This window comes from Megalobrama amblycephala, linkage group LG17, assembly GCF_018812025.1.
Source record: "Megalobrama amblycephala isolate DHTTF-2021 linkage group LG17, ASM1881202v1, whole genome shotgun sequence".
In the NCBI taxonomy this organism is placed as follows: domain Eukaryota; kingdom Metazoa; phylum Chordata; class Actinopteri; order Cypriniformes; family Xenocyprididae; genus Megalobrama; species Megalobrama amblycephala.
The window spans coordinates 22,297,834-22,323,601 of NC_063060.1; the positions used below are offsets into that span (position 1 = coordinate 22,297,834).

The 25,768-nt window shown below is 35.4% G+C and overlaps 2 protein-coding genes across 6 annotated transcripts in view; one reads left to right on the forward strand and one right to left on the reverse strand.

Moving 5' to 3' along the window:
• Positions 1-436: 436 nt before the first annotated feature.
• On the forward strand, positions 437-18,519 carry LOC125251534 (oxysterol-binding protein-related protein 1). 5 transcript variants are annotated; one of them, XM_048164566.1, is made up of 14 exons: positions 437-559; positions 1,685-1,812; positions 5,014-5,089; positions 5,269-5,403; positions 8,976-9,073; positions 9,164-9,346; positions 9,481-9,588; positions 9,721-9,810; positions 14,738-14,867; positions 15,031-15,150; positions 15,287-15,349; positions 17,065-17,188; positions 17,635-17,725; positions 17,840-18,519. In XM_048164566.1, exons 2-14 carry the CDS (start codon positions 1,754-1,756, stop codon positions 17,940-17,942), a joined length of 1,380 nt encoding a protein of 459 aa, XP_048020523.1. In that variant the 5' UTR covers positions 437-559; positions 1,685-1,753; the 3' UTR covers positions 17,943-18,519. The 5 variants fall into 5 exon arrangements, with proteins under 5 accessions (XP_048020523.1, XP_048020524.1, XP_048020520.1 ...); XM_048164567.1 differs by having other exon boundaries at positions 476-587; positions 1,723-1,812; XM_048164563.1 differs by having other exon boundaries at positions 489-559; positions 1,723-1,812.
• A 5,357-nt stretch (positions 18,520-23,876) lies between these two features.
• The window catches only part of abcf3 (ATP-binding cassette, sub-family F (GCN20), member 3), a 24,865-nt gene continuing 22,973 nt past the window's right edge, over positions 23,877-25,768 (reverse strand). Inside the window, exons 20-21 of the mRNA XM_048163020.1 lie at positions 24,569-24,656; positions 23,877-24,373 (exon numbers count right to left, since the gene is read on the reverse strand). Of these exons, the coding sequence (XP_048018977.1) occupies positions 24,215-24,373; positions 24,569-24,656 (247 nt within the window). The 3' untranslated portion in view covers positions 23,877-24,214. The remainder of the gene's footprint in view (positions 24,374-24,568; positions 24,657-25,768) is intronic.

A 25,768-nucleotide genomic window follows, 5' to 3' on the forward strand; every position in this document is an offset into this window, starting at 1 on the left:
TCACTTCCACACTTCAGCTACTGTCTATATATCTATCTATGATCATGTCATTTAATAGTTAATGTGAATCACATTCAATTATCATAGCATGCTTTTATTTATTAATTTCTAAACAAGGACTGTAGACACACAATCTATACACTGTAATGTGCGTTTTGGAGGTGTGAATCTCATGACATTAGTACGCATTTAAACAGAGCCGTTGAAGTAATCACATTTATTACAGAAACTCTGCAAAAACACTGATATTTATGAAAACATTACTGATTTATTAATAGTTGGAGTATATACGATAGCTGTATGTGTATTTTGTGTCAGTGAGTGTTCATTACAGCACCAGGGTAGAGTGATCAGCTGCTCTCCGATCCTCTTTATGCTGAGCTCTGCAAACACATCCTCACACGCACACACACACACACACACACACACACACACACACACACACACACACACACGTGCACGCGCACGCTGTGATGCACACACACACTGTCTCTCCTGTGCTCCATTTCACGCACCTACAGTCTCTATTACAGGAACAGCAGAGAGGACACAAAACAAGGTGAGACCTTCAGCGGCCATTCAGGCAGGTACATTCACATTTCTGCTTTTCTCTGCTCACATTTTCACTGGCCTATTTCACTGCCATATTTGGGCAGTAGATTTAGTCAGAGGTGTATTGAGAGTATGTGTCAAAATAGGTCAAGTCACTGTAAATGAGACCGGTACAGTAACATTTGTCATCTGTAAGGTACAGTAATCTTAATCCTGATCAAAACCTGCACATTTACACTGAATGTATGATGTAAAATATTATATGTAGCAAACAATGTTTGCTACATTATATATATTTTTGCATCAAAAGTCAGTTTTCCTTTGCTTTTTTATGTCGCTGAGCAGATTTTATGCATACATTTCTTGTTAAATTCTTAAAGGTTTGTGAGCTGAGTCTAACCTACACATAGTTTTGTTACCAATAACAGCACATAAATAAACATAACTATACTTTTTAATTTACAATTGAATGTGCAATTCCACTTTATAAATCTCATAGCTTACCCTGAGATAATCTATGGGTTTTTCTGGCTTCATCATGCACTGCTATTTTAAGTGTGTTCTCTCATAATGTATTACTGACATCTAGCAATATATGTAGTATTGTTAGCAAAGGGTGAATAATATGAAATAAACAGATATAGTGCATTACATGAAAAACAAAACTGATAAAGGTGAAGGGATGTGCTCATCTGCTTATAGCAATTGACAGATGTCATCATATTGCTGAATGTTATAATCCCATAATCCTACATGCTTTTCAATGATAAAAATTGTGTAAATAAATTGCTTATGTTTCATATACATAATGTACACAAAAAGCAAACCAAAAATTTCTCTAATACAAATCCATTTGTTGATGTTGATTGTCCACATTTTCTTAAGAGGAGGGCAGTCAACTCTCAATCATTCAAACAATTCTAGGCTGTGCTTCCTGAAAGCATCATAAGCCTGCATAGATAATAGAAACCATGGGCACCAATGTTCTCTACTTACAGTGCTTTTGGATAATGTAGCCCTGGTCTTGACAGACTATTTAATTCTATGTATTTGTTTATCTTTATAAAATTATAAAATATTCTCCCTTTTCCCTTGAAGACCATGTTTTTGCCATCCTTTTATGTATTTCTAGAGCCGAATCAGTAAACAGATTGGTGTTTTTTGACACAGCTTCATCTCTGACCCCAGAGACTGAGACATCATGTCAGGGGACGGTAGCCAGGGTGACAAGACCCAGTGCAATGGAGTCAAAAATCACAGGTATACTTTTTCTGTCATGGGATTTGGTTTTCCTATCTAATTTTAAAATGTCTACTGACTTTAAAGTGAATATAAAAGTATATCTTTTGATTTAAAAAAAAAACAATTTCTAATTTTTGCATATTAGTATTATTGTTGTTGGTGCTGTTCATGCAGTTAAAACTTCATGTAATCAAGTGAAGTCCATTTCATTTGTTTATCTGAGTGAAACTATATGCCATTAACTAGCTACATAAAGTATATAGCCTAATTATGGTCACATTATGAATCAGTTATAACAATAGAAGACCTAAGACAGAGTCGTGGCACTCCATAATCTCACATGTGTGTTAAGGCCGGAACACACCGAGTCGACGGTCGGCCGTCTGGCAGTTTTTGTTCGTCGGACGACTAAGTTTTTTTCAGTGTGTTCCGCACTGTCGGCTGAAGTTGGTCCTCGTCTGCTTTTTTTCAGCCGATTCGAAAGGTGGAATCGGTGTCAGAGCTCATCGATCCGTCGGGCCATCTGATCATTCTGATTGGCTGTTCATATACTGCCACCTGCTGGTTCGGAAAGGCATTTCATCTCACGCAGGCGCAGAACTGACATGGTACTTGGCCGTCGGCTGTCTAGCGTTGGTTTGGTGTGTGTCAGGGTAACTTTGGACACAGACGCTGCCGACCTGAGCCAACACTGCAGTCTGCTTTTGTCGCCACTAGTTTGTCAGCTTGGTGTGTTCCGGCCTTTAGATTTACACAAACAAAGTGATAGTAAAACCAAAGATAGGATATAATCACCTGGCAACATTTCTCCAGGCAGTTGAAGGGAATGATCCGGGACCTAAATCCTTGGTTGTACAATTGCTTTTCTAGTATCAAGATCAGAGCATTTAAAACTTTATCAGGTTCAGGTTAGTAGGAAATAAGCGATGGAGCAATAACATTAACATTTATTCATACAGTCATGTAAGTGAACATCATACTTAAAATTGATATGAGTGGTTACAGAAAGCCAGTGGAGTGAGACCAAAAGCGGAACATTTATAGTTTATATTACTACAATATTAGGTCCAACTTTCTATTAAGTGACTTTAACTACTATTGTAATAACATTTATAACATTTATAATTAGGGAATACCAGTATCGGTATCAGGCGATACCAAGCTCATGTACTTGTAAAAATACCCCCGATACCAAAGACCGATACCTCACATGACGTAACTGACAGAATTTTCCGTGCACAGAGACATCGTCGGCAGCAGCAGAAACAATGTCAGTCTCAGAGGTGTGGAAATACTTCAAAATTAATGATGACAACACATACATTGCAACTGCATGCTTTCGATCACAATTCGTTATCGATTAGTGAAGGCGGGATAGGCGGAATCGCGCTGAATGACACAGACCAGAAGTGCTCTCTCTCGCGTGCGCGCTCTCTCTCAATTGGGCGCGATCCCAGTTCTCTCAGACAGCGCGCGATCAGTTCTCCTTGCGCCTGAATGGTCAAATGCACACATAGTTATCAAAATGTCCATGGTGTGTGGAGTATCTCACGTAAATACAGTCGGTTATGGCTTAAGTGGACCGTCCACTTAAGCCATAACCAATGTAAACATTTGGGTGAAAACAGGATATGTGTCAGTACCATGGATTCGGTCTTAAAGGGACCATAGCCTATATTTGTCATTAATGTTAATAAAATAACAAAAGATGTTAAATAAATGTATACATGGTAAATAAACCTACTGTATCTGAAAAACAAGTTTATTTAATTTGTATCTCTATTGTATTTGTTGTTTGTAATTTGTTTCTTTTTATAACAACAATTATATATATTGATAATTATGCCCTTTTAAGGTTATTGGACACTGTGAAATTTTTGTTCTTTAAGTTGTGACAAGCACATAAAAATTATTACTTTTTTCATTTGATTAGCAAATCCGCCATGGTGCGAGCGCAACTGGCTTTTAAAGGGAATGGGAGATGAGACTCTGATTGGTTTATTGCACGTTACGTTATAGGTACTCTAGTATAGGTACTCGTACTAATCCTTAAAAAATGGTATCGATGCATTCCTATTTATAATAACATTAATTAATCGTTTGATACAGTGTACTTATTGTGTGCATACATTTATACTTGAATTTTAAAAATAATTGCATTTAATTACAGCTGTAATTAATTTCTGTGATTACATCTATAATTACACTGTTGTACACATTACCCCTTAACCAATCCCTAAGGGTTTACCACCAAACCTGTCCCAAACATACTCATATCCCACCTCAATAGCAGCAAACGTGTTTTGCATTACAACATGAACACAATAAGTACATTGTATTTAACATTTTTTATGTAACTACATAATAGTTAAACACACATATTAAGTGTGATACTGATTACTGATTACATGACTTTATATACTTTCTTATGTGATGCTTACATCAACTGTCAATATGCTTTTTTCCCCCGATTATATTAAATTATATAATATAACCTAAAAAATGCATTGAACATAGGACCCTATTTTAACAATCTAAGTGCATGGCACAAGTGCACTTAGGGCGTGTCCGAATCCACTTTTGCTAGTTTAAGGACAGGAAAAATGGTCGGTGCACCCGACGCATGGTCTAAAAGGGTTGTCCCTATTCTCTTAATGAGTAATGGGTATGTTTTGGGCGTAACGTGCAATAAACCAATCAGAGTCTCATTTCCCATTCCCTTTAAAAGCCAGTTGCTCTCGCACCATGTCGGATTTGCTATTTACATTACGGAATTTGCAAATGGAAAAACTGTATCTGCTCCCTTCTTTGTGTCCTTGTGTGAACATCATGTAAAAGTTATGGGGTTAAGCCTGGTTTATACCTCATGTCATCAAAGCAATACTAATGTCTGTTGTTTTGAGATATTGCAACAGTTGATTGATTCTGTTTTGGTCTGTTTTCATTGATGGGACTCCTGTTACTCAAAATGAACCTTTTGAACTGTTGTGTATAAGCAGTATCACACTTGCAATTGTAGTATCAATCTAAATATATTGGCTGTGATAACCTGCTGCACGAGGCTACAGCCGTGCTAATATTTAGAACAACAGCACTCTTGCTCATGTAATATTGCTTAAATAAATAGACTGAAATACATATTTGCATTTGGCGTTTTCTAATTACCTGTGCAGTTCTGAACTTACAGAGAAATTTGTTTCATTGTCTGTTTTGGAATAGATCTGCTCTTCCTGCTGCTATGTTCTCACGAAACAATGTCAGTATGTGGAGCATTCTCAAAAAATGCATTGGGATGGTAAGTCAAATTAATTTGATACATACTGTATTAGTGTTTCTTCAAGCACTTTGTTACAACAATTTGATGGTAATCTGGAATTATTTTTGAATGTTTGTATTGTAAGGTTTGCATGATGTTCGTGCCAGATTAATTCTAATTCAGCCGGCTAATCAGTTCTCATCTTTAAATCTTCACAGGAACTGTCGAAAATCACAATGCCAGTGGTGTTCAATGAGCCTTTGAGTTTTCTTCAGAGACTGACTGAATACATGGAACACACATACCTCATTCATAAGGCCAACACTTCACAAGACTCCATCCACAGAATGAAGGTATATATACATATGAAGAGTTTGGTTCCAAAACGCGATAAATGCCATTTTAAAAAACTGAGTTTCCGCCAAAATCAGTATTGTATCTGGTCGGTTGAAAAGTCATTTATTAATTTATTATTTTCCGTCGTGTTATTCTGTCATGTTTTCAACCTTTCTTTCCAAAACGCGACAAACGCCAGTCTCCTTTTTCTGCAGAACGCGATATATCCGCTCAACCAATCACAGCGCACCATTCCACCCACTGTAAACATTGAAGGCTTTTTTAAAAAGCCGTTTTTAATACCAATGTACTCGGCAAATGTGTTTATTTAACCGTGCGGTGGCGCCAGATACTCGGTAATGACAAATAATTTATAACATTAACAAGATGACCCGTTGAATTCATTTTGGGAGCGACGGCTGAATGTATTTTTAGTTCAGACTTTATTGTGTATTTTTAATTTGAAAAATAACTTTTATATTGATTAATTGCATTTTGAAAAAGAAAAGTGTCATTTGTGTCATTTGAAAAGTGTCATTGCATTTTGGGAAAAATAATAATGGGGCGGTTTCCCGGACAGAGATTAGGCCCAGATTAGTCCTAGAATAAAATGGCCCTTTAAACCAGATTAACAGAAATCTGCTTTCTCTCTGTGTGTGTGTGTGTATATATATATATATATATATATATATATATATATATATATATATATATATATATAGTTAGTATATATAGTATATATAGTTGTTTTTTTATGTTTTTTAATTCTGTTCATTTTATTTAAACAATTTATTTAACACCATTGTTTCTGGTTCAAATGTGATTGCTTCATGTTAAATTGACTTGAAATGGTTACTAGAACTCACTTGAAGTTTTCATTTTGAAATAACATGTTTCAGTCAAGTGACCCAATCAAACAGGACTTTCACTTCCCATCATGCTTTGCACCGGGCTGAATTGGGACAGTAAATGGTGAAAAAGTGTTATTTTATGCATTTTTTAGAAAGATGAGAATATGGAGAGACTTCTTACTGTTTAATGTTCTATTATGTAGAAGTTTTTGATATGTTAGTGTTTTTTGGAGATTACTGTTGTGGTGAAGTGTTGAGCTTGTGCTTGGGTTGAGGACCTGCTAACAAAAATTGCTCTTTTTTCTTTTATATTATGAAGCAATCACTATAATAGCGCTTTGGATCAAGCCAGTATCATTTCTAGACTGCCAACACCGATTATCATATGTGTAAATAGTTATGTTTAGTTTGTTGCTATGTAAAGACAAAAAAAGCATTAATAATCGATTATTATATATATAGAATTAATTCATTACAAACAGATTTTCAGGCATGTTTAGTTTAGTTAAGTTTAATTAAGGCCTATCCTGGCTTAATTTAAAGCTGCCCTAGAACTTTTTTTTAAAAGATGTAATATAAGTCTAAGGTGTCCCCTGAATGTGTTTGTGAAGTTTCAGCTCAAAATACCCCATAGATTTTTTTAATTAATTTTTTTAACTGCCTATTTTGGGGCATAATTAGAAATGAGCCGATTCAGGGTGTGTGGCCCTTTAAATCTCGTGCTCCACGCCCCAAGAGCTTGCGCTTGCCTTAAACAACATAAAAAAAGTTCAAACAGCTAATATAACCCTCAAAATGGATCTTTACAAAGTGTTCATCATGCAGCATGTCTAATCGCGTAAGTACAGTGTTTATTTTGATGTTTACATTGATTCTGAATGAGTTTGAGGCTATGCTCCATGGCTAACGGCTAATGCTACACTGTTGGAGATATTTATAAAGAATGAAGTTGTGTTTATGCATTATACAGACTGCAAGTGTTTAAAAATGAAAATAGCAACGGCTCTTGTCTCCATGAATACAGTAAGAAACGATGGTAACTTTAACCACATTTAACAGTACATTAGCAACATGCTAACGAAACATTTAGAAAGACAATTTACAAATGTCACTAAAAATATCATGATATCATGAATTATGTCAGTTATTATTGCTCCTTCTGCCATTTTTTGCTATTGTCCTTGCTTGCTTACCTAGTCTGATGATTCAGCTGTGAACATCCAGACGTTCTGCCCTTGTCTACTGCCTTTCATAATGTTGGGAACATGGGCTGGCATATGCAAATGTTGGGGGCGTATACCCCGACTGTTACGTAACAACGATTAATCGTTTGCAAAATAAAAGTCTGTGTTTACGTAATAAATGTGTGTGTTCTGTGTATAATAATTATGTATATATAAATACAAACACATATATATGTATATTTAAGAAAATTTTTATATTTATATATAAAATATTTATATTTATATATAATATAAAATATATTTAAATATATTTATTTATACATGCATATATTTCTTAAATTTATACATGTATGTGTGTGTATTTATATATACATAATTATTATACACAGAACACACACATTTATTACGTAAACACAGACTTTTATTTTGCAAACGATTAATCTCGATTAATTGTTGTGCAACCCTAAATCGGTGTTATGTTGAGATTCGCCTGTTCTTCGGAGGTCTTTTAAACAAATGAGATTTATATAAGAAGGAGGAAACAATGGAGTTTGAGACTCAATGTATGTCTTTTCCATGTACTGAACTCTTGTTATTTAACTATGCCAAGTTAAATTCAATTTTTGAATCTAGGGCACCTTTAAACCCTTTCCGGGAAACCGCCCCAATACGTTTTTATAATAAAATAAATTAAAATCAAAATGTAGATTTGAATTTTTTATGTTTTTATAACCAAAAGATGCTATGTGAAAGTTTAAAACAGAAAATAGTGGTTTTCATCTTGCCACTTTTTAGGTAAAGAAAACACCTTTTTACTCAAATTAATCAAAATGGAGTTATTGCGTTTTGGAACCAAACTCTTCATATATAGTTTTAGGCCAAAGACCCCTTGGTGAATAGAGAAATAGAGCATGGACCTATTAAGTAAAACAGAACGTTGCAATTTTAAGCCTGGCCTATTTTAACACATGACGTATGTATGCTACCATTAATGTATTTACAAACTTTGACATGATGCTTACATTGCAAATCCATTCAAATAATTATGATGACATACAGAATTTTGAGTTTACTAACATTTTTTAATGGAAGGGACAGTTAAACATTTATCTGAAGTTCAGCTTCATAATTCCATGTTTGGTTGAAGTTAACTCACTATTTTTAAAGCAAAAATGTTTTTGAGGTCAAACAATAATGGGCAGGACTTTTACCTGAATTATATGCTTTGCATGTAATTACCTTCACCAAGCAGAGTCTATCATATAGATTTTATGTAATCTTATGTAAATACAACACACATTATTTTTTTAGTACTAAATAACGATTACATTAATGGAATTTTAGGTTAAATGCATACAATTAACTACGATTAAGCAAAAGATCTGAACATGCAGAATATAATAATTATGCACTATAAATCTGATGTATATCTGATGGCTCTGCAAGCATCAACTGAAGAGTAAAGTAAAGTACGACTATGAGGGTTGCTCAAGCCTTGGGCTGAGGAAAGTATTCATAAAACAAACTCTTAATATATTAATAATGGTTTTTCAGTGTGTGGCAGCATTTGCGGTGTCGGCTGTGGCCTCGCAGTGGGAGAGGACAGGTAAACCCTTCAACCCACTGCTAGGAGAAACCTATGAGCTGCTCAGGTCAGTGTCTCATATGAACTGATCATTTATGAGCTAATCATGTTAATGTGTCAATTGCGCTGACCACATCAGTGTTTTTCCTGTCATTAGAGAGGATCTGGGGTTCAGATGGATCTCTGAGCAGGTCAGTCATCATCCACCGGTCAGTGCCTTCCATGCCGAGGGCATAAAGAATGACTTCATGTTTCATGGCTCCGTTTATCCGAAACTCAAATTCTGGGGAAAGAGCGTGGAGGCCGAACCTCGTGGAATTATCACCCTAGAGCTTCCTGTGTGAGTGATTTCCACCCTAACATGTGTACCAGGAGTATGAGTGTATTCAGGAGCATGTAATTTTCTCACACACATAAACATTTAACAAACAGCTAAATCACTGACATAACTATTGTTAATTTGTTGTTCCACAGTCACAATGAAGCCTACACCTGGACCAACCCTACCTGCTGTATTCATAACATTATCATGGGACAACTGTGGATTGAGCAATATGGAAATGTTGAAATTATTAATCATAAGTAAGAGCAAATATCATTAAAGTGTAGAAACAAGGGTGTAAATTAGCTTGAGATTGAGAGGAACAATGAAAATCTACTGTAGAAGACAAACAAATTATTTCACTATGTGTGCGTGTGTGTGTTTTATAACAGAACTGGGGAAAGATGTTGTTTGACTTTCAAGTCATGTGGCATCTTTGGAAAAGAGCTACATAAAGTGGAAGGATACATACTTGATAAAAGGTATGTAAACACTCTTTAAATGACAAATATCTGAAAATATTTATGTTCCAGAGACTCTAAATAGGCTTATTCAGTTTTACATGACTAGTGTGGTAAATACAATATGCAAAGTTATTAAAACAGTTAGCTCTGATCCACTAATTTAACTGGATATGCACTGGAGCATTTCACTTTTTGTATCACTTTATATTCATATTAATATAACTTTTTATATATTTATCACCAATTTCACACTCGCAAATGTGCAGTTCTGTACAAGCTAATGTCGTGAACATTTTTTTTTGTTTTGTTTTATTGGAGGTGATAGTAATGTTACTTTTTATTTTTTTTAATTAGGCCTATTAAATGAAAAATGGAAAAAGGGATTTAAGAAAAGAACTAAAATGTACTATAAAGTAATCCATCTGATTTATTTGCAAATAATTTTATTTTGAAATATCCACACATTCACTCTTAATCGTATGGCTAATATGCCAAAAACGGCTTCATAACATTTATTGTCATCACATTCACTTGTCAGCTCAGTGTTAATTCAGTTTTGTTGTAAAGATCATCATTTCATTTATTAAGAAGTTGTGCAGAAAACAGTGATGTCATCATCTCTCTCAGTTCAGTTCTCATACAACAGCATCGGTAAAGTCAAATCAATAATATTGTTGAATATTAAGTGTTCCCATTAAGCAATCCAGAGGTGACAGAGGCAAGTTGGGTGTGATTTCAGGCTGCATCACAAGTCAGAATTCAGATCTGGATCAGTAGCATTCAAATATTCATCCAGTTCCTTTTGCTTGAAGATCGGATTCATCACGCCGGTATGGAGCCGAAGCTGGCCATAGGGTCTGTGCGGAGGACCTGTCTGGTTCTTGTGGTCTTTGTTGAGGATCTGTGCCGATGGCTGTCGTGTCGACAAGGCCTTCACAGGGGACTATCTAGTAGACACGGTCTCTACTGACATTCAGGGCTGCGTTTTGGCCATGTCTAGGTGCAGGTCCAACATCTGATCTGGATATGGGCCAGATCCGGCTGACTACGGTAACAGACCGATAAAAACAGACAGACTGATATTAAAGTAGATGCCATTCTTCTTACGATGTAACAAGTACATTGGGTGTTATAGGAAGTGTCCCCCAATTTATGCAGCCTAATAATCATTTAACTGATTTAAATAATAGAAATTGATAATGTGTTATGTGTATGCCAGGTTGAAGAGATGTATTTTTAGTCAAGATTTAAACTGACAGAGTGTGTCTGCTTCCTGAACAACGCTTGGAGGACTATTCCAGTGTTTGGGTGCTAAATAGGAAAAGGATCTACCGCTTGCAGTTGATTTGATATTCTAGGTGTTATCAACTGGCCAGAATTTTGAGATCGGAATAGACTTGAAGGACAATAATGCTTTAAAAGCTTGCTAAAGTACTGGGGAGCTAAACCTTTTAGTGCTTTGTAAGTAATTAGCAAGATATAAAATATATGCAATGTTTAATAGGAAGCTAACACTAATAGAGAGATACAACCACGATCAGATGGTAAGAGCAAATAATTTGTAACTCTAATGAGAGCAGTCTCAGTATTATGATACGGTCCAAATCCTGACTGGAAATCCTCACAGATACCATTTCTTTCTAAAAAGGAGCAAAGTTGTGAGGATACTGTCTTTTCTAGTATTTTTGACAGGAAAGGTTGATTCGAGATTGGTCTAATTCTTAGACCATTATTTAGGATTCTTTAGGATCTAATTCTTTAGGATCAAGTTGCAGTTTTTTAATAAGAGGTTTAATAACAGCCAGCTTAAAAGTTTTTGGTACTTATCCTAATGACAACGATGAATTAATAATATTAAGAAGAGGATCTATAACTTCTGGATCCATTCTCTTTCAGTAGCTTAGTCTGTATAGGAGCTAACACACTGTACATGTTCTTGATTTTGATGATTTAATAAGTTTAGACAATTCTTCCTCTACAATAGCAAAGAAAGAATGGAATTGTTCTTCAGGGGGTCTATAGTACGATGTCTGATGCAATACTGTTGTAGATAGTTGTATGGTTATAATTTATGGTTAAAACAGTATCATTCTTGCAAGTACAGAAATTCTTTATTGCCACGCTGTTTGGAAACGTTTGAAGTTGAACCTTTATTTCTCATTAATTTATTCACTGTATCAAATAAATATTTAGGGTTGCGTTTGTTCTCTTTTAAGAGAGTCGAAAAGTAAGCAGATCTAGCAGTTTTTAAAGCCTTTCTGTATGCAATAACACTTTCCTTCCACAAAATGCAAAATACCTCTAGTTTTGTTTTCCTCCAGCTGTGCTCCTGACACGTGTTGTCTAACTCCAATTGAGATTAGAATGCCTGTAAATGCCAATCCCAATGTGTTGTTTCATTATTTACATGTATATTAAAATCTCCAACAATTAAGACTGTTGTCTTTAAGACAACTGCAGCCAGTTCTAATTCTGATAGAAAATTCTTTCATAAAGTCTATATGGTGCCCTGGTGGCATGTACACAGTAGCCATTACAAATTTCAAATGGGATTTATCACTTACACTAGATAACGTTACATAAAGCACAATCACTCCAAAAGAATTATACTTGAAACTATATGAAATTATACTTAGACCACTGAGTAATACTGGAAATATTACTATAAATTACAGCAACACCACCCACTTTGCCTTTCAGATGAGGCTCATGTTTATAACAGTAATCTTGTTTAATGTAATCTTCTGGTTTAAACCAGGTTTCTGTCAAACACAGCACATCTAGGTTATGATCTGTGATCATATCATTTGCAAAAAGTAGAAAGGGATTTAATATTCAGCAAACCAAGCTTTCTCATTTGCTCATCTGTATTATATCTGTTCTTTATTTTTTGAACATCAATTAAATTTTTACCCTTAAATGGGTTTGGGAGTTTTTTTTGTATTTCCTAGTTTGGGGAACAGTCTCTATATGATGATATAAAGGTGAAAGAGTCTCTATGTGTTGGAATTTATCTGAATTCTGTGACATGCAGCTAGCAGTTGGTTTAGCCAGTCAGTCTGCTTACTGACCTGGGCCCCAGTTAGTAAAGATTCAACTCTAAAACTATGTGCCATATTAGAGAGAAGAGCAGCACCACCCCAGAAGGGATGAAGGCCATCTCTTTTCAAAAGGTCATGTCTTTTCCAAAAAACTTTTTCAATAAGACATCATTAATGCTGACGTGAATAACAATTGTAGAGTATTTACGTTTAGCATTAGCCATCACTTTTCAACAGGGTTCTCAGTGGGTGCATTACTGAGTGGGGAAAACCTGTTTGTTGTTTTAATTGGAATGGTATAGCTGTGTTTTGTCTCACGACTATGCCGTCTCACAGTCACCCAGTTGCCCTGCTGTTAATCTAGTTACATCCAAAGCAGTATCTAGAGCCCTTGAATTCTTACTATCCTTGATTAACTCCCTCGGGTCGGCGGTCAAGCCAGTGATACCACCTCGGATTTTTCTTACCAGTGTGAAAGAGACTCAAAATATTGTCAGTCAATATTGTATAAAATATTGACGGACAATGTTGCACATACAATTAAGAATTATACACCATTTTAATCTGTGGATTAAAATGGCTTTTATTTGTGTCAGAGTAAAAACAAAATGTTGTGCTTTTTGCGAAATGAAGGCAATACCTGTATACATCATCTCAATCGTGTATTTATTGTCTTGAAAAGTGTTTATCTGTATGTTAAAGCCATGGTTAGCCTCCTCTGGAAGCCTTTGTTAGTTCGTGGAATGTCCTGTTCTTCTTTAGATTAATTTGTGGACTAAATGTTCACAGAGCGCCCTCCGGCTGCAAGTATGAATTGAAAACACAGTATCCAGCGCTCATAGTGATGACAAAAAATATTGAATAATTATTACTCCTCTGTATAGAAAATTGACATAAACATATAAGAATCCATCAATATTTCTCCAAATGTGCATGCTTTTAAGCTAAAAGCCTATATGAAATGCCATAGAGGTAACATAATTCTTCAGACACTTTGCATCACAGAAATACATTATATTTTAAAGTATATAATAGAATACCATTATTTTAAATTGTAATAATATTTCACAGTATTGCTGTTTTTTTCTCTATGTTTGATATACACCATGATGAGCTTGAGACATGATCACAGAGGGTTTTTTCACAGCCTACCTGACTGAAAGGCCTCATTATTATGCAAGTCATTACAGCTCATTATGTGATTCTTTTGTCTTCTCAGGTGTGAATTACCTCATTATTCATGATGATTCACGCCTCCACGCATACTGTTTCTTGACATAAAAGTGTCTTACAAAAACTAAATCAATATATTGTTATATATGAACGAGTAGGCAGGATACTTTTTACATCATTTTGAAGCAAAAACTCTAGTCTACAACCTCCAATACCCAGAAGTCGTGTGAACACAGATTTAATATATTTTTTTGGCTTTATTTCAGTGACTTAAGTTTTTAGTTTTTTCAATAACCACGCATAAACGTTATTCCTTCAAAAACACAAACATGTACATACATGTTCCTCACATATTATTGTAGCCTAGTTTGTGCTGAATACAGTGTAATGACACTTTTTCCATTAATATGTTTATGAACAACTGAAAAAAGCACAAATGTCAGGGCATGTCAAAACTTCTCCAGGGCCCCAAAAATTCTCAGACCCCAGAGGGTTAAAGTCTCTAATTCTGAAATCTGGGGGATATTTACATAACATTTGCTTTGACTTGGACCAATACTGATATTTGTTTTGACTTGATATTGGACTGAACTGTTAAATAAAAGTTAAAAAAATTTAGCTACACTAACAATTGGTCAAAAGGGAAATCTACAACAAACAGAGGTACATTAATAAAAAGCCACACACAGTAAGCTGTCTGTAATATGACTGTTTTCTTTATGTCTGTCCAGTAAAAAAAAGATCTGTGCTCTCTATGGAAAGTGGACAGAGTGTTTGTATTCTGTGGATCCAGCGATGTTTGATGCTCACAGTAAATCTGACGTAAAGCGTTCTGAGAAGGACAGGAAGGGAAGTGCACAGGTGACTGTTGAGATCATTAGCATGAATATTGATTCTTTTTACATTTTATGTAATATATTATTGAACATAAATATGCATTTTAAACCATTAGAGCAGAAACTGACTTGGTGTATTTAATAACATTAATCAATGTCTAATGGAATATGTTTTACAAATGTTGCAGAGTAATAATGCGGAAGAGGAGCCAGATGAAATGCCTCCTCCAGAGGCAGAGACCGTGCAGGTGATTCCAGGAAGTGAGCTAATCTGGAGGATATCACCACGACCAGACAACTCAGGAAAAGTATGCAGAATATTTCACATGATTTTATTCTTATGATGTGACTATTGAGCACAAGTACTTGGAAGTGATTGGTCATCATGATCATATATGATGTGACATTTTACTGAATTTAGATACATTCAATTTTCTGAAATAGAACCAAATTTCTCATTCCTTGGGGTCTCTTCCTGTTCATAGTCTGAGGGTCCTACTGCAGGGGGTTTGTATTGGCTAATGGTATTGTATTGTACTGGCACACATTTGATTCATTGTTGATGGGCCTTCTGTACCAACTTGTAACACACAGTTTTTTTCATTTCTTCTTGTTATTAATGCTATTTTATGAGCCTTTCTTTGAGCATTGTTTAAACATCTTAGAAACAGCTCTATATGTTGTTGTTTTAATCTATAAGGATCCTTGAAATAACTGAAAAAACTTTAGTGAAGTGATACAGAACTAATGCCATTAAGACTTGGAACTAAGTGTACAGTTATTGTACCGGCATGCCTGCATATTGTATTATATGAGGCAGTTAGAATCAAGCATTCAACAATGATGAATATGCAAGCAGGAAGAAACAAACAAACTAAAAATCTTGTACCTGATTTTCTTTTTAATTATATGCATTTTACCCACCACTGTTGGATAAACTCCAATGGGCGGTTTCCCGGACAGAGATTAAGTCTGGAATAAAATGTCCCGGAATAAAATGGCCCTTTAAACCAGATTAACAGAAATCTGATTTCTCTGTCATGGTTTTAAATAGTCCTAGACTTAGTCTAGTCCAGAGTTTAATAAACTGATTTCTTGGAGGAAGAGTAGAGCTACTCCAGGACTAAATTGAGGCTTAAATTAAACCTACCAGGAGGCAGGTTTAACTTCAGATTAACAATGTGTTTCAAAGAAGACACATATATTACTTGGATATATATCGATATTGATATACACTATATTATAAATATATGTTGAAATAAAGTGTTATTTTATGCATTTTTAGCAAGATGAGAAAATTGAGAGACTTCTTAAAGGATTAGTTCACTTTCAAATAAAATTTTCCTGATAATTTACTCACCCCCATGTCATCCAAGATGTCCATGTCCTTCTTTCTTCAGTCGAAAAGAAAGTAAGGTTTTTGATGAAAACATTGCAGGATTCTTCTCTGGACTTCAATGGACTCCACTGTTGAAGGTCAAAATTACAGTTTCAGTGCAGCTTCAAAGGGCTTTAAATGATACCAGATGAGGAATAAGGGTCTTATCTAGTGAAACGATCGGTCATTTTCGAAAAAAATGTAAATGTATATGCTTTATATAAACAAATGATCGCCTTCCAAGTGGTTCCGCCAAAACCGCACTTTCTTCTAAAAGCTTACGCCTTATGTCCTACGCCTTCCCTATTCTACTTACGGAAAAAAATGGAACTGGTGCCACGTTCGTTCCGTAAATTGAATAGGGAAGGCGTAGGACATAAGGCGTAAGCTTTTAGAAGAATACGAAAGTGCGGTTTTGGCGGAACCACTTGGAAGGCGATCATTTGTTTAGTAACGTTTAGTAACGTCTTTTTTTTTTATTGCAGTCTTTTCCTGCTGCCATTGTTTTCCTTGGATTTGCTGCTCAGTTCCATGCAATTTTAAGCTTTTCTTGGTTCATTCCATGTTTTATAGGCAACCTCTCTCATGCTAATTCGGATCAGCACAGTTGGTTTTAAATGAATCTGGTTTATTTTAAATCAGGACTCCATAGTCCAGGTTTTAGTAGTCTGAACATAATCTGTGTTTCAGAAAGCCATTTTTTTAAGCTACGATTAACTATTCTAGATTAAGGCCTACTCCTGGCTTAATTTAAACCCTGTCCGGAAAACCACCCCGAAAAGAAATATTCCTGTTTTGTGACACTGTCACTCAACCTCTTTGTCTTTCTTTCTCTTTCTGTCAGTACTATGCCTTTACATCATTTGCTCTGCAGTTGAATGAATTGGATGCAGAGATGGAGCGAGTTCTTCCACAAACAGACTGTCGTCTGAGACCTGATATCAGAGCCCTGGAGAATGGACACATAGGTACACTGACCTCTTATTGTGTCTCATAAAGTTATAACATTCATTCACCCAGAAAAACTCACAACAACACTACCAAGTTCTGAAACGCAGGATAGTAGGAGAAGGCTGATACCTGTTCTGGCCTTATCCCTAAAGCACTCAAGTTTCTTGTTTCACTGATCAATAAGGTGGTGCTTATATCATGAACACCACCATCCTATATTTTGTACATCTGCATAATGCAAGACTTGCCGCATATTCGGCCTTGTTGATTTTTCTTGTCGATGGAGTTGTAGGGTTATAACTGCCATTAACTAAACTGTTCATTGAAATAAAGCTGAAATAAAAAATAAAACATTATTATTAGATAAAAACTTAAACTAAATGAACATTTAAAATATTACCTATAGGCAACTAAATGAAATAAGGTTGAGTTAAAGCACTATATATTGCTGCTGTTTCTCCAGATGTAGCCAGTGCAGAGAAGAACAGACTGGAAGAAAAACAACGCATGGCTCGGAGAAACCTCTCCAAATCAAACGAAGAATGGAAAATAAGGTTTGAAATTTTAAAAAAGACCTATTATGCTTTTGTGTTCATTTTTCTTTTAATTAATATATGGAATGATGGCATTGATCTACACCTTAACATCAAACTTATGTTTACACACAGGTGGTTTCATCAGGGGCCGAACCCTCACACCAGAGCTCCAGACTGGCTGTACAATGGCAGCTACTGGGACAGGAACTACTCACAACTGCCTGACATATATTGACCTCAAATTACTGCAGACATCTTGTGGAATGGAGTACATATATGAGCGCCCTACTGTTGAGGAAATGTATTTGATTTTATATATATATATATATATATATATATATATATATATATATATATATATATATATACACACACAGACGTGGACAAAATTGTCAGTCCTCTTGGTAAATATGAACAAAAAAGCCTATGAAAATAAATCTGCATTGTTAATCGTTTAGATCTTTTATTTAAAAAAATTGTTGAAGTATAAAAATGTAAAATGGGGGGTAAATCTCATTATGAATTTTTTTTTTTCTCTAATACACATTTTTACACAATTAATGTTATCCTTAGAAATTCTTAGTAAAATATCTCTGAAGTATATTCCCATCCATATTTACATTTTTAGCACACCAGGGTGATAGGAACAGAAAATTATCCAGCTATGACTTCCTGATTCACAGGAGTATAAATGTGACCCTGGACCACAAAAGGGTCAATTTCAAAAATGAAGATTTATATAGAATAAATAAGCTTTCCATTGATGTATGGTTTGTTAGGATAGGACAATATTTGGTTGAGATACAACTATTTGAAAATCTGGAATCTGAGGGTGCAAAAAATCCAAATGTTGAGAAAAATCACCTTTAAAGTTGTCCAAATGAAGTCCTTAGCAATGCATATCCAATCACAAAAAAATATATATATATATATTTACAGTAGAAAATTTACAAAATATCTTCATGGAACATGCTTTAATTAATATCCTAATGATTTCTGGCATAAAAGAAAAATCTGTAATTTTGACCCATACAATGTATTGTTGGCTATTGCTACAAATATACCCGTGCAACTTATGACTGGTTTTGTGGTCCAGGGTCACAAATATAAAGAAACACAAGGGCCAAATTCAATCATCCATCACAATGGGTGAAACCAAAGAATATAGTTCTGATGTGCAGCAAAAGTTTGTTGAGTTTCACAAAATAAAAAGTGTCTGTAGGAAAATAGCTAAAGCATTGAGTTTCAATAAACTAAAGATGTTGTGAATTTGCCTGGAAGATAACATGTGTCTATATCGTCCTAATGCACGGCGAGGAGGAAAGTTTGAGTAGCCAAAGACTCAGCATCACAGCTGGAGAATTGCAGAGATTAGTTGAGTCTTGGGGTCAGAAAGCCCTTTTTTTTTTTTTTTTTGCTGTAAGTCCTGGACATCTTGTTCAGATACATGGTATCATGGATTTTATCAAATACTTCCAAGTGTAGTATTCATTTATATAAGACATATCATAGCAGGTGACAGATATGTGAGATAATGTGTCACATTCCAAGAATTTGTTGAAAACATTTGTAACATTTAAATATCAGACGTTTTCATACAATTAATATGGATTATTTTCATACAAATAGATATATAATAGAATAGTGTTTATTGAACAACTCATTTAAATAGACTAGGATCTCATTAAAAGAGCAACTGATTCACATCCATTTCAAATGTCCCTGGGTGAGACGTAATTATTCTGACGATATATGGTGTGAAAATACTCTAGCCAACTTAGATTTAAACTGACTTATTGTGAATATTGAAAAGTTTTGCTGAAGAGTGTTTTGAAAGGACATAAAATCTGCTTGTGTTTAACAATGATGGTACTCTGTTGCATTTACATTTTAATGCAAGTTTTAAATATTTGTGTTTTGACATCAGCAGGTTAGCTGAACTTCTTAAATAAAAGGAATTCATAACATGAATATGCAAAAAAAAAAAAAAAAAGTTCCTTTGTTATTTATACGTCCATTAAACAGTTGCACCCTGAAAAGTGCAAACATTTTGTCATGTAAACAGTTCATTCCATGTAACTTTTTATTTTGCTAAATAAAGGCTTTCTGAAACTTCTTTTTTTGTGACAAAAAATAAATTATATAGTGCTGCCCTGAGTTTTTGTGCCATCTAGTGGTTTAGAGGAGAATAAAATTAAATGTGACTTTAGCCCTATTGTACCCTATAAATCAATATACATGGAAGGTCTTTTCCCCCTCATGCTTCCTTCTCACCCTTCCGGTTTCATGGGATCTCCCAAGTCCTCTGTCTTCACTGGCTCAACCACGCCTACTGGCCCGCCAGATCTATCGTGGTCTTTGGCATCATGGCCTCAGTCTAGGACTTCCGACCCTCTGGCTCTGCCTTTGCCCTACAATCAGTCAACCCCAATGTGGTCCCCCATCCAGTTCCACAGGGTCTCTGTCTCTAGATCTGTTTATTTTAATGAAAGGACACAACTTCTCATTGGTCCATATGCAGTTTCTGCTCTTCACCCATCTTGAGACTAATTCCTAAGGTTTAGGTCCAGACCTCCATGAAAATTCCTTAGGACCATTTGAATGCAGCTGCAGCTGAAACTAAGAAAGGCCACAAGAACCCATCCAAATCCATTCATAAGTGTTTGGAAACCTTAAAATTGATGTAAACTACAACACATCCATTTCATACTAATTCAGAGAAATATGGAAACAGATCTACTCTCTCCTCCTTTGCAACGGTGACATGTATATATTTTGTACATCTAGCTTCTGAACAACATAAAACATGTAACATGCAGATAAAAGAATCACAATATTGTGTTTAAGAAATTATAAAATTAATTGAAAAAAAAAAATAAAATAAAAAAGGAAGCCTGATGAACCTTCACAATAGCCTTGATGTAAAATGCCATTGGCTCTTGTGTGCCTTGTGACTGATTATGACATGTTCAAGTTTGATCTATTTCCCATTATTAATTTTTAGTCATCCAATGTTTTTTTATAACTATGCATTCAGTTAGTTTTGTGAATTGGCATGTTTCATCAGGGTGCAAAGAATTAGAGCTGAGTATCATCAGAGTAACAGTGGAAACTAAAGATGATGATACATCGGACAACTTTTGTGCACTTTTTTCTTTGAGAATGGGCAAGAAATTTCAATCTAAATTAAGTTCTAAATTTCAAGGAACATCGCTCCACAACATTGCTCAAAAAGCTGCCCCGCGTATCATTGCCTTAACACCACGTCTCCTAATGATATCTAGAAAGGGTAGCATGTACAGGGTGAAAAGCAATGGTCCTAGTACTGAGCCTTGTGGTTCTCCATATTGAACTTGTGATCGATATGACACTTCTTCATTTACTGCTACAAACTGATAATGGTCAGAAAAGTACTATTTGAACCATGCCAATGCAATTCCACTAATGCCAATGTAATTTGAGTCTATTCAAAAGAATGTTGTGGCCGATAGTATCAAATACAGCACTAAGGTCCAGTAACACTAATATACAACCATGATGAGATGATAAGAGAAAGCCATTTGTAACTCTGATTAGAGCCGTCTCAGGACTATGATACGGTCTAAATCCTGACTGGAAATCCTCACAGATACAATTTCTTTCTAAGAAAAAGCAGACAATCTGGCTTTTTTTTTTTTTTTGTCTGCATTTTCTTTCCCTCCATGATTGCTGGAGCTGAGTGATTACAGAACAGAGCTTAGAGACTAAATCTGTCACTCTACTCATTCACGCTGTTCCAGAGTTGCTTTAAAGGGATAGTTCACCCAAAAATGAAAATTTGATGTTGATCTGCTTACCCCCAGCACATCCAAGATGTAGGTGACTTTGTTTCTTCAGTAGAACACAAATGATGATTTTTAACTCCAACCGCTGCCGTCTGTCAGTCAAATAATGGGAGTGAATGGGAACTCGAACAATAAGAGTAAAAAAAAACTTGCATAGACAAATCCAAATTAAACCCTGCGGCTTGTGACGACACATTGATGTCCTAAGACATGAAATGATCGGTTTGTGCGGGAAACCGAACAGTATTTATATAATTTTTTACCTCTAATACACCACTATGTCCAACTGCGTTCAGCATTCGGTTAGTGAGGTCTGATCGCGCTCTGACAGCGGAAGTGATGTCTAACACTCATTGAAGTATATGCGCGAGACGTCACTGCCATTGTCAGAGCGCGATCAGACCTCACTAAGCGAGTGCTGAACGCAGTTGGACATAATGGTGTATTAGAGGTAAGAAATTATATAAATACTGTTCGGTTTCTCGCACACACCGATCGTTTTGTGTCTTAGGACATCAATGTGTCGTCACGAGCCGCAGGGTTTAATTTGGATTTGTCTTTGCAAGTTTTTTCGACTCTTATTGTTCGAGTTCCCATTAATTCCCATTATTTGACTGACAGACTGCAACGGTTGGAGTTAAAAATCATCATTTGTGTTCTACTGAAGAAACAAAGTCACCTACGTCTTGGATGCTCTGGGGGTAAGCAGATAAACATCACATTTTCATTTTTTGGATGAACTGGACATGCTAAACTTGATGTGTTGGTTTCTTTTGGTGCTATTTTTTGTTGACAGATAAATAATATAAAACCTTATATTATTCAATATGAATTACTTTTTTTTATTGTTATATAATGACAGTATTTAAATGTTTGGGTGAACTATCCTTTTAATGCAATCTTTAACTTTATTTAGTGTGTCAACTGTATTAAAGTGCTTCTATTATGCTTTTTGGGATATTAACATTCATGTAGTGTGTGATAGAGTTGTTTGTGAATTAAAGGGATACTTCACCCAAAAATGAAAATTTGATGTTTATCTGCTTACCCCCAGGGCATCCAAGATGTAGGTGACTTTGTTTGTTCAGTAGAACACAAATGATGATTGTCAACCGTTGCGATTTGGATTTGTCTATGCATGTTTGTTTTTTTTGACTCTTATTGTTCGAGTTCCCATTGCCATGCATTATACGACTGACAGACTGCAACGGTAAGAGTTAAAAATCATCATTTGTGTTATATTGAAGAAACAAAGTCACCTACATCTTGGATGCTCTGGGGGTAAGCAGATCAACATCAACTTTTCATTTTTGGGTGAACTAACCCTTCAAACTTGTTGCCCCCATTCATTGCCATTACAAAGCTTGGGAGCATCAGGATATTTATTAATATAACTCCGATTGTGTTCATCAGAAAGAAGAAAATCATATACACATAGGGTGGCTTGAGGGTGAGTAAATCTTGGGGTAATTTTCATTTTAAAGTGAACTAATCCTTTAAGATATCTGCAAAGTTTCAAAGATGAACGTGCAGATAAATAAGAGTTATTATCTCCCAAAAGAAAGAAGTGATTCTGAACTGCCTGAAACAAGTTGTCAGTACCGGTAATTCCATTCTGACTTCTTGTTTGAACCCATGTAGGTTTGTAACAAATTTGCATAATGCCTGCCTATGGTCTTCATTGGCTGCCGGCGAACAACATCCATTTTGACCTGGCTTCAAAAGTTGTAGTTGAGACAGGAAGAGTTTGATTTATGTTGTCAACATGTCAAGAAGCCAATCCACTTTGCATACACTTTCAAAGGATGAGGACTTGTACTGGAATTGATACGGTAAAACCAATGTCACCGCTACTGAGAAAGATCCAGAACTGAAATTCAGATATAGTAATGGCCATTTCAATTCCAACACGCATAGTAAGCTGTCGACCAGTCACAACAGACAACAGGTATATTTGACCAATTTGACCAATCAGAGCAGAGTAGGCTCTTGGAAAGAAGAGGTATAGAGAGAATGAATCCATTATTAAATTGTTTCACTGTGAGAAAAGAGGTGATGCTATAATGTATATTATGAGAAGATTAAAGTGTTTTTTGACCTTGGATGCATGTAAAACTATTGTAGGAGACCTCTTAAACAAAATTAGGAACATTTAAAATAGCATAATAAGCACTTTAAAAGTTAGAAACTGTTTCAGGAAGTGTGACAGGCTTATATGTATAAATAAATAGAATTTACCCATTTTCCCAGTCAGTAAGCAAGTGAACTACATCTGATGGATATGGTTATCAAATGAAGAAATACAATCAAATGAAAAACATTAATAATAGTGACCAGACACAAAATTAAAAATGTTGGACAGTTATAATTTTATTACTGTGTTTTGAGTGATTTTTAAAAGCAGTATGGAGTATAACATCTGTTAGTGAATATGTCCGCTTCGCCTTTTTTTCATCTTTAATATGTCGTTCTACATAAAAGTTCTGGAAGTGTCCAGCCTTGAACTCAGAGGATGTGTCTGAGCTGCATGATTTAGGGCATTTGAATGGGTTTTGAGTAAGAACATCCAAGTGGCAAGTAAGAACATCCCACCTGCTGGCCGCAAGACTATGGACGCTCTCATCAAATGGCAGTTTTGGTGTTTGTAATGCAGAGCAGGTAAACAGATGTCTCAAGGAGACCATCACAAGTATCCTTCCCGACGAAACTGTTCCTGTAAGATATCCTTGTACTCATCAAAGCCTCCGTCCACGCGGTGCACTCGCCCGGCCTCACAAACCCAGAGCTCCTTACAAACTATCCGTATTAGACGCTCGTCGTGGGATACCAGAACCACACCACCCTGACAGAGAAACACAAGTGTCAAGTTTCTGCAGACAACACTTAATTAGCTCATGCTACTCTCTGCTGTTCTGTTGTACATCAAGTGATTACAATTACATAATGAAGAATCTTTGACAAATGCTGTAAACACCTCAGAACACATCAGATTTGCTTGTTCAAAGTGGAGGACAACATTAGCGGATTCTGCACTTACTTTGAAATTGTTGAGGGCTTTTGCCAAGGCCTCAATCGTCTCCATGTCCAGATGATTTGTCGGTTCATCCAGAATGTAGAAGTTGGGGCTATAAATGAAAGACAGATGTGTTTAAATCTGTGAAAATGAGGGTCAGAATATGTAAATGCTGGCCATACAGTGTAAATTCAGAGGGCTTAAGTGAAGGTCAGTCAGTGAAAGTGAGGGTCAGGTGATGAAAATGCAGGTGTAAATGAGGGTTAGAGGCAGGACTATAGTAGTTAACTAAAACCATAAAAAAACATTTTCATTACTTGAAATAAAATAAATGGTAAAGGCACAGCAAGTAAGTTTCACTGCTAGAGGTTGATGCAGTGACGGAGCATGGAATCATGGGAGTGGTCGTTTTCACCTCCACAGCCGTTTTCCCTTAATGGGGTTATAATTGTGGTCCACCATAAATTGTGCAAAAAAAAGCTACCAGAAATCTTTGGCTTTGATGCTACAACTATGTCTACACTTTTCCTGAAAGCACACAGTTTCCATGGTTTCTACTGATGGGCTGTGTTACTGGGTAAAATTGTGGATTTCTCTGGATTTAAACATTGTTGGAAACATTTGGGATAATGTAAGTACACAAGTAAACAAAATATATAACATTGTTCTAGTAGGATATTTGGGATTTTAATGCAAAAATCTTAAATATTGTACCTTTAACTGAAATAAAACAAAATAAAACAAACTTATTTTATTTCAGAAAGTTGCCAAGGCAACATTTCTCATTTTCATTTACTTTAATTTGATGTAAAAAAAAAAAAAAAAAAAAAAAAAAATTTGTAAAACTGAAAAATGAATAACTACAAACCATGTTTAAAATGCAACTATTTTAAAATAAAAACAACAAAATTATTAAAACATTAAATACAATTAAAGTGAAAACTAAATAAAAACAAATTCAAGATATTAATAACTATAGTAGTATTTTAACTTGAAGGGTTAGTTCACCCAAAACTGAAAATAATATAATTTATTACTCACCCTCATGGCGTTCCACAACCGTAAGACCTTCCTTAATCTTCTGAACACAAATTAAGATTTTTTTTTTAAAATCCGATGGCTCATTGAGGCCTGCTTAGCCAACAATGACATTTCTCTCTCAAGATCCATTAATGTACTAAAAACATATTTAAATCAGTTAATGTGAGTACAGTGGTTCAATAT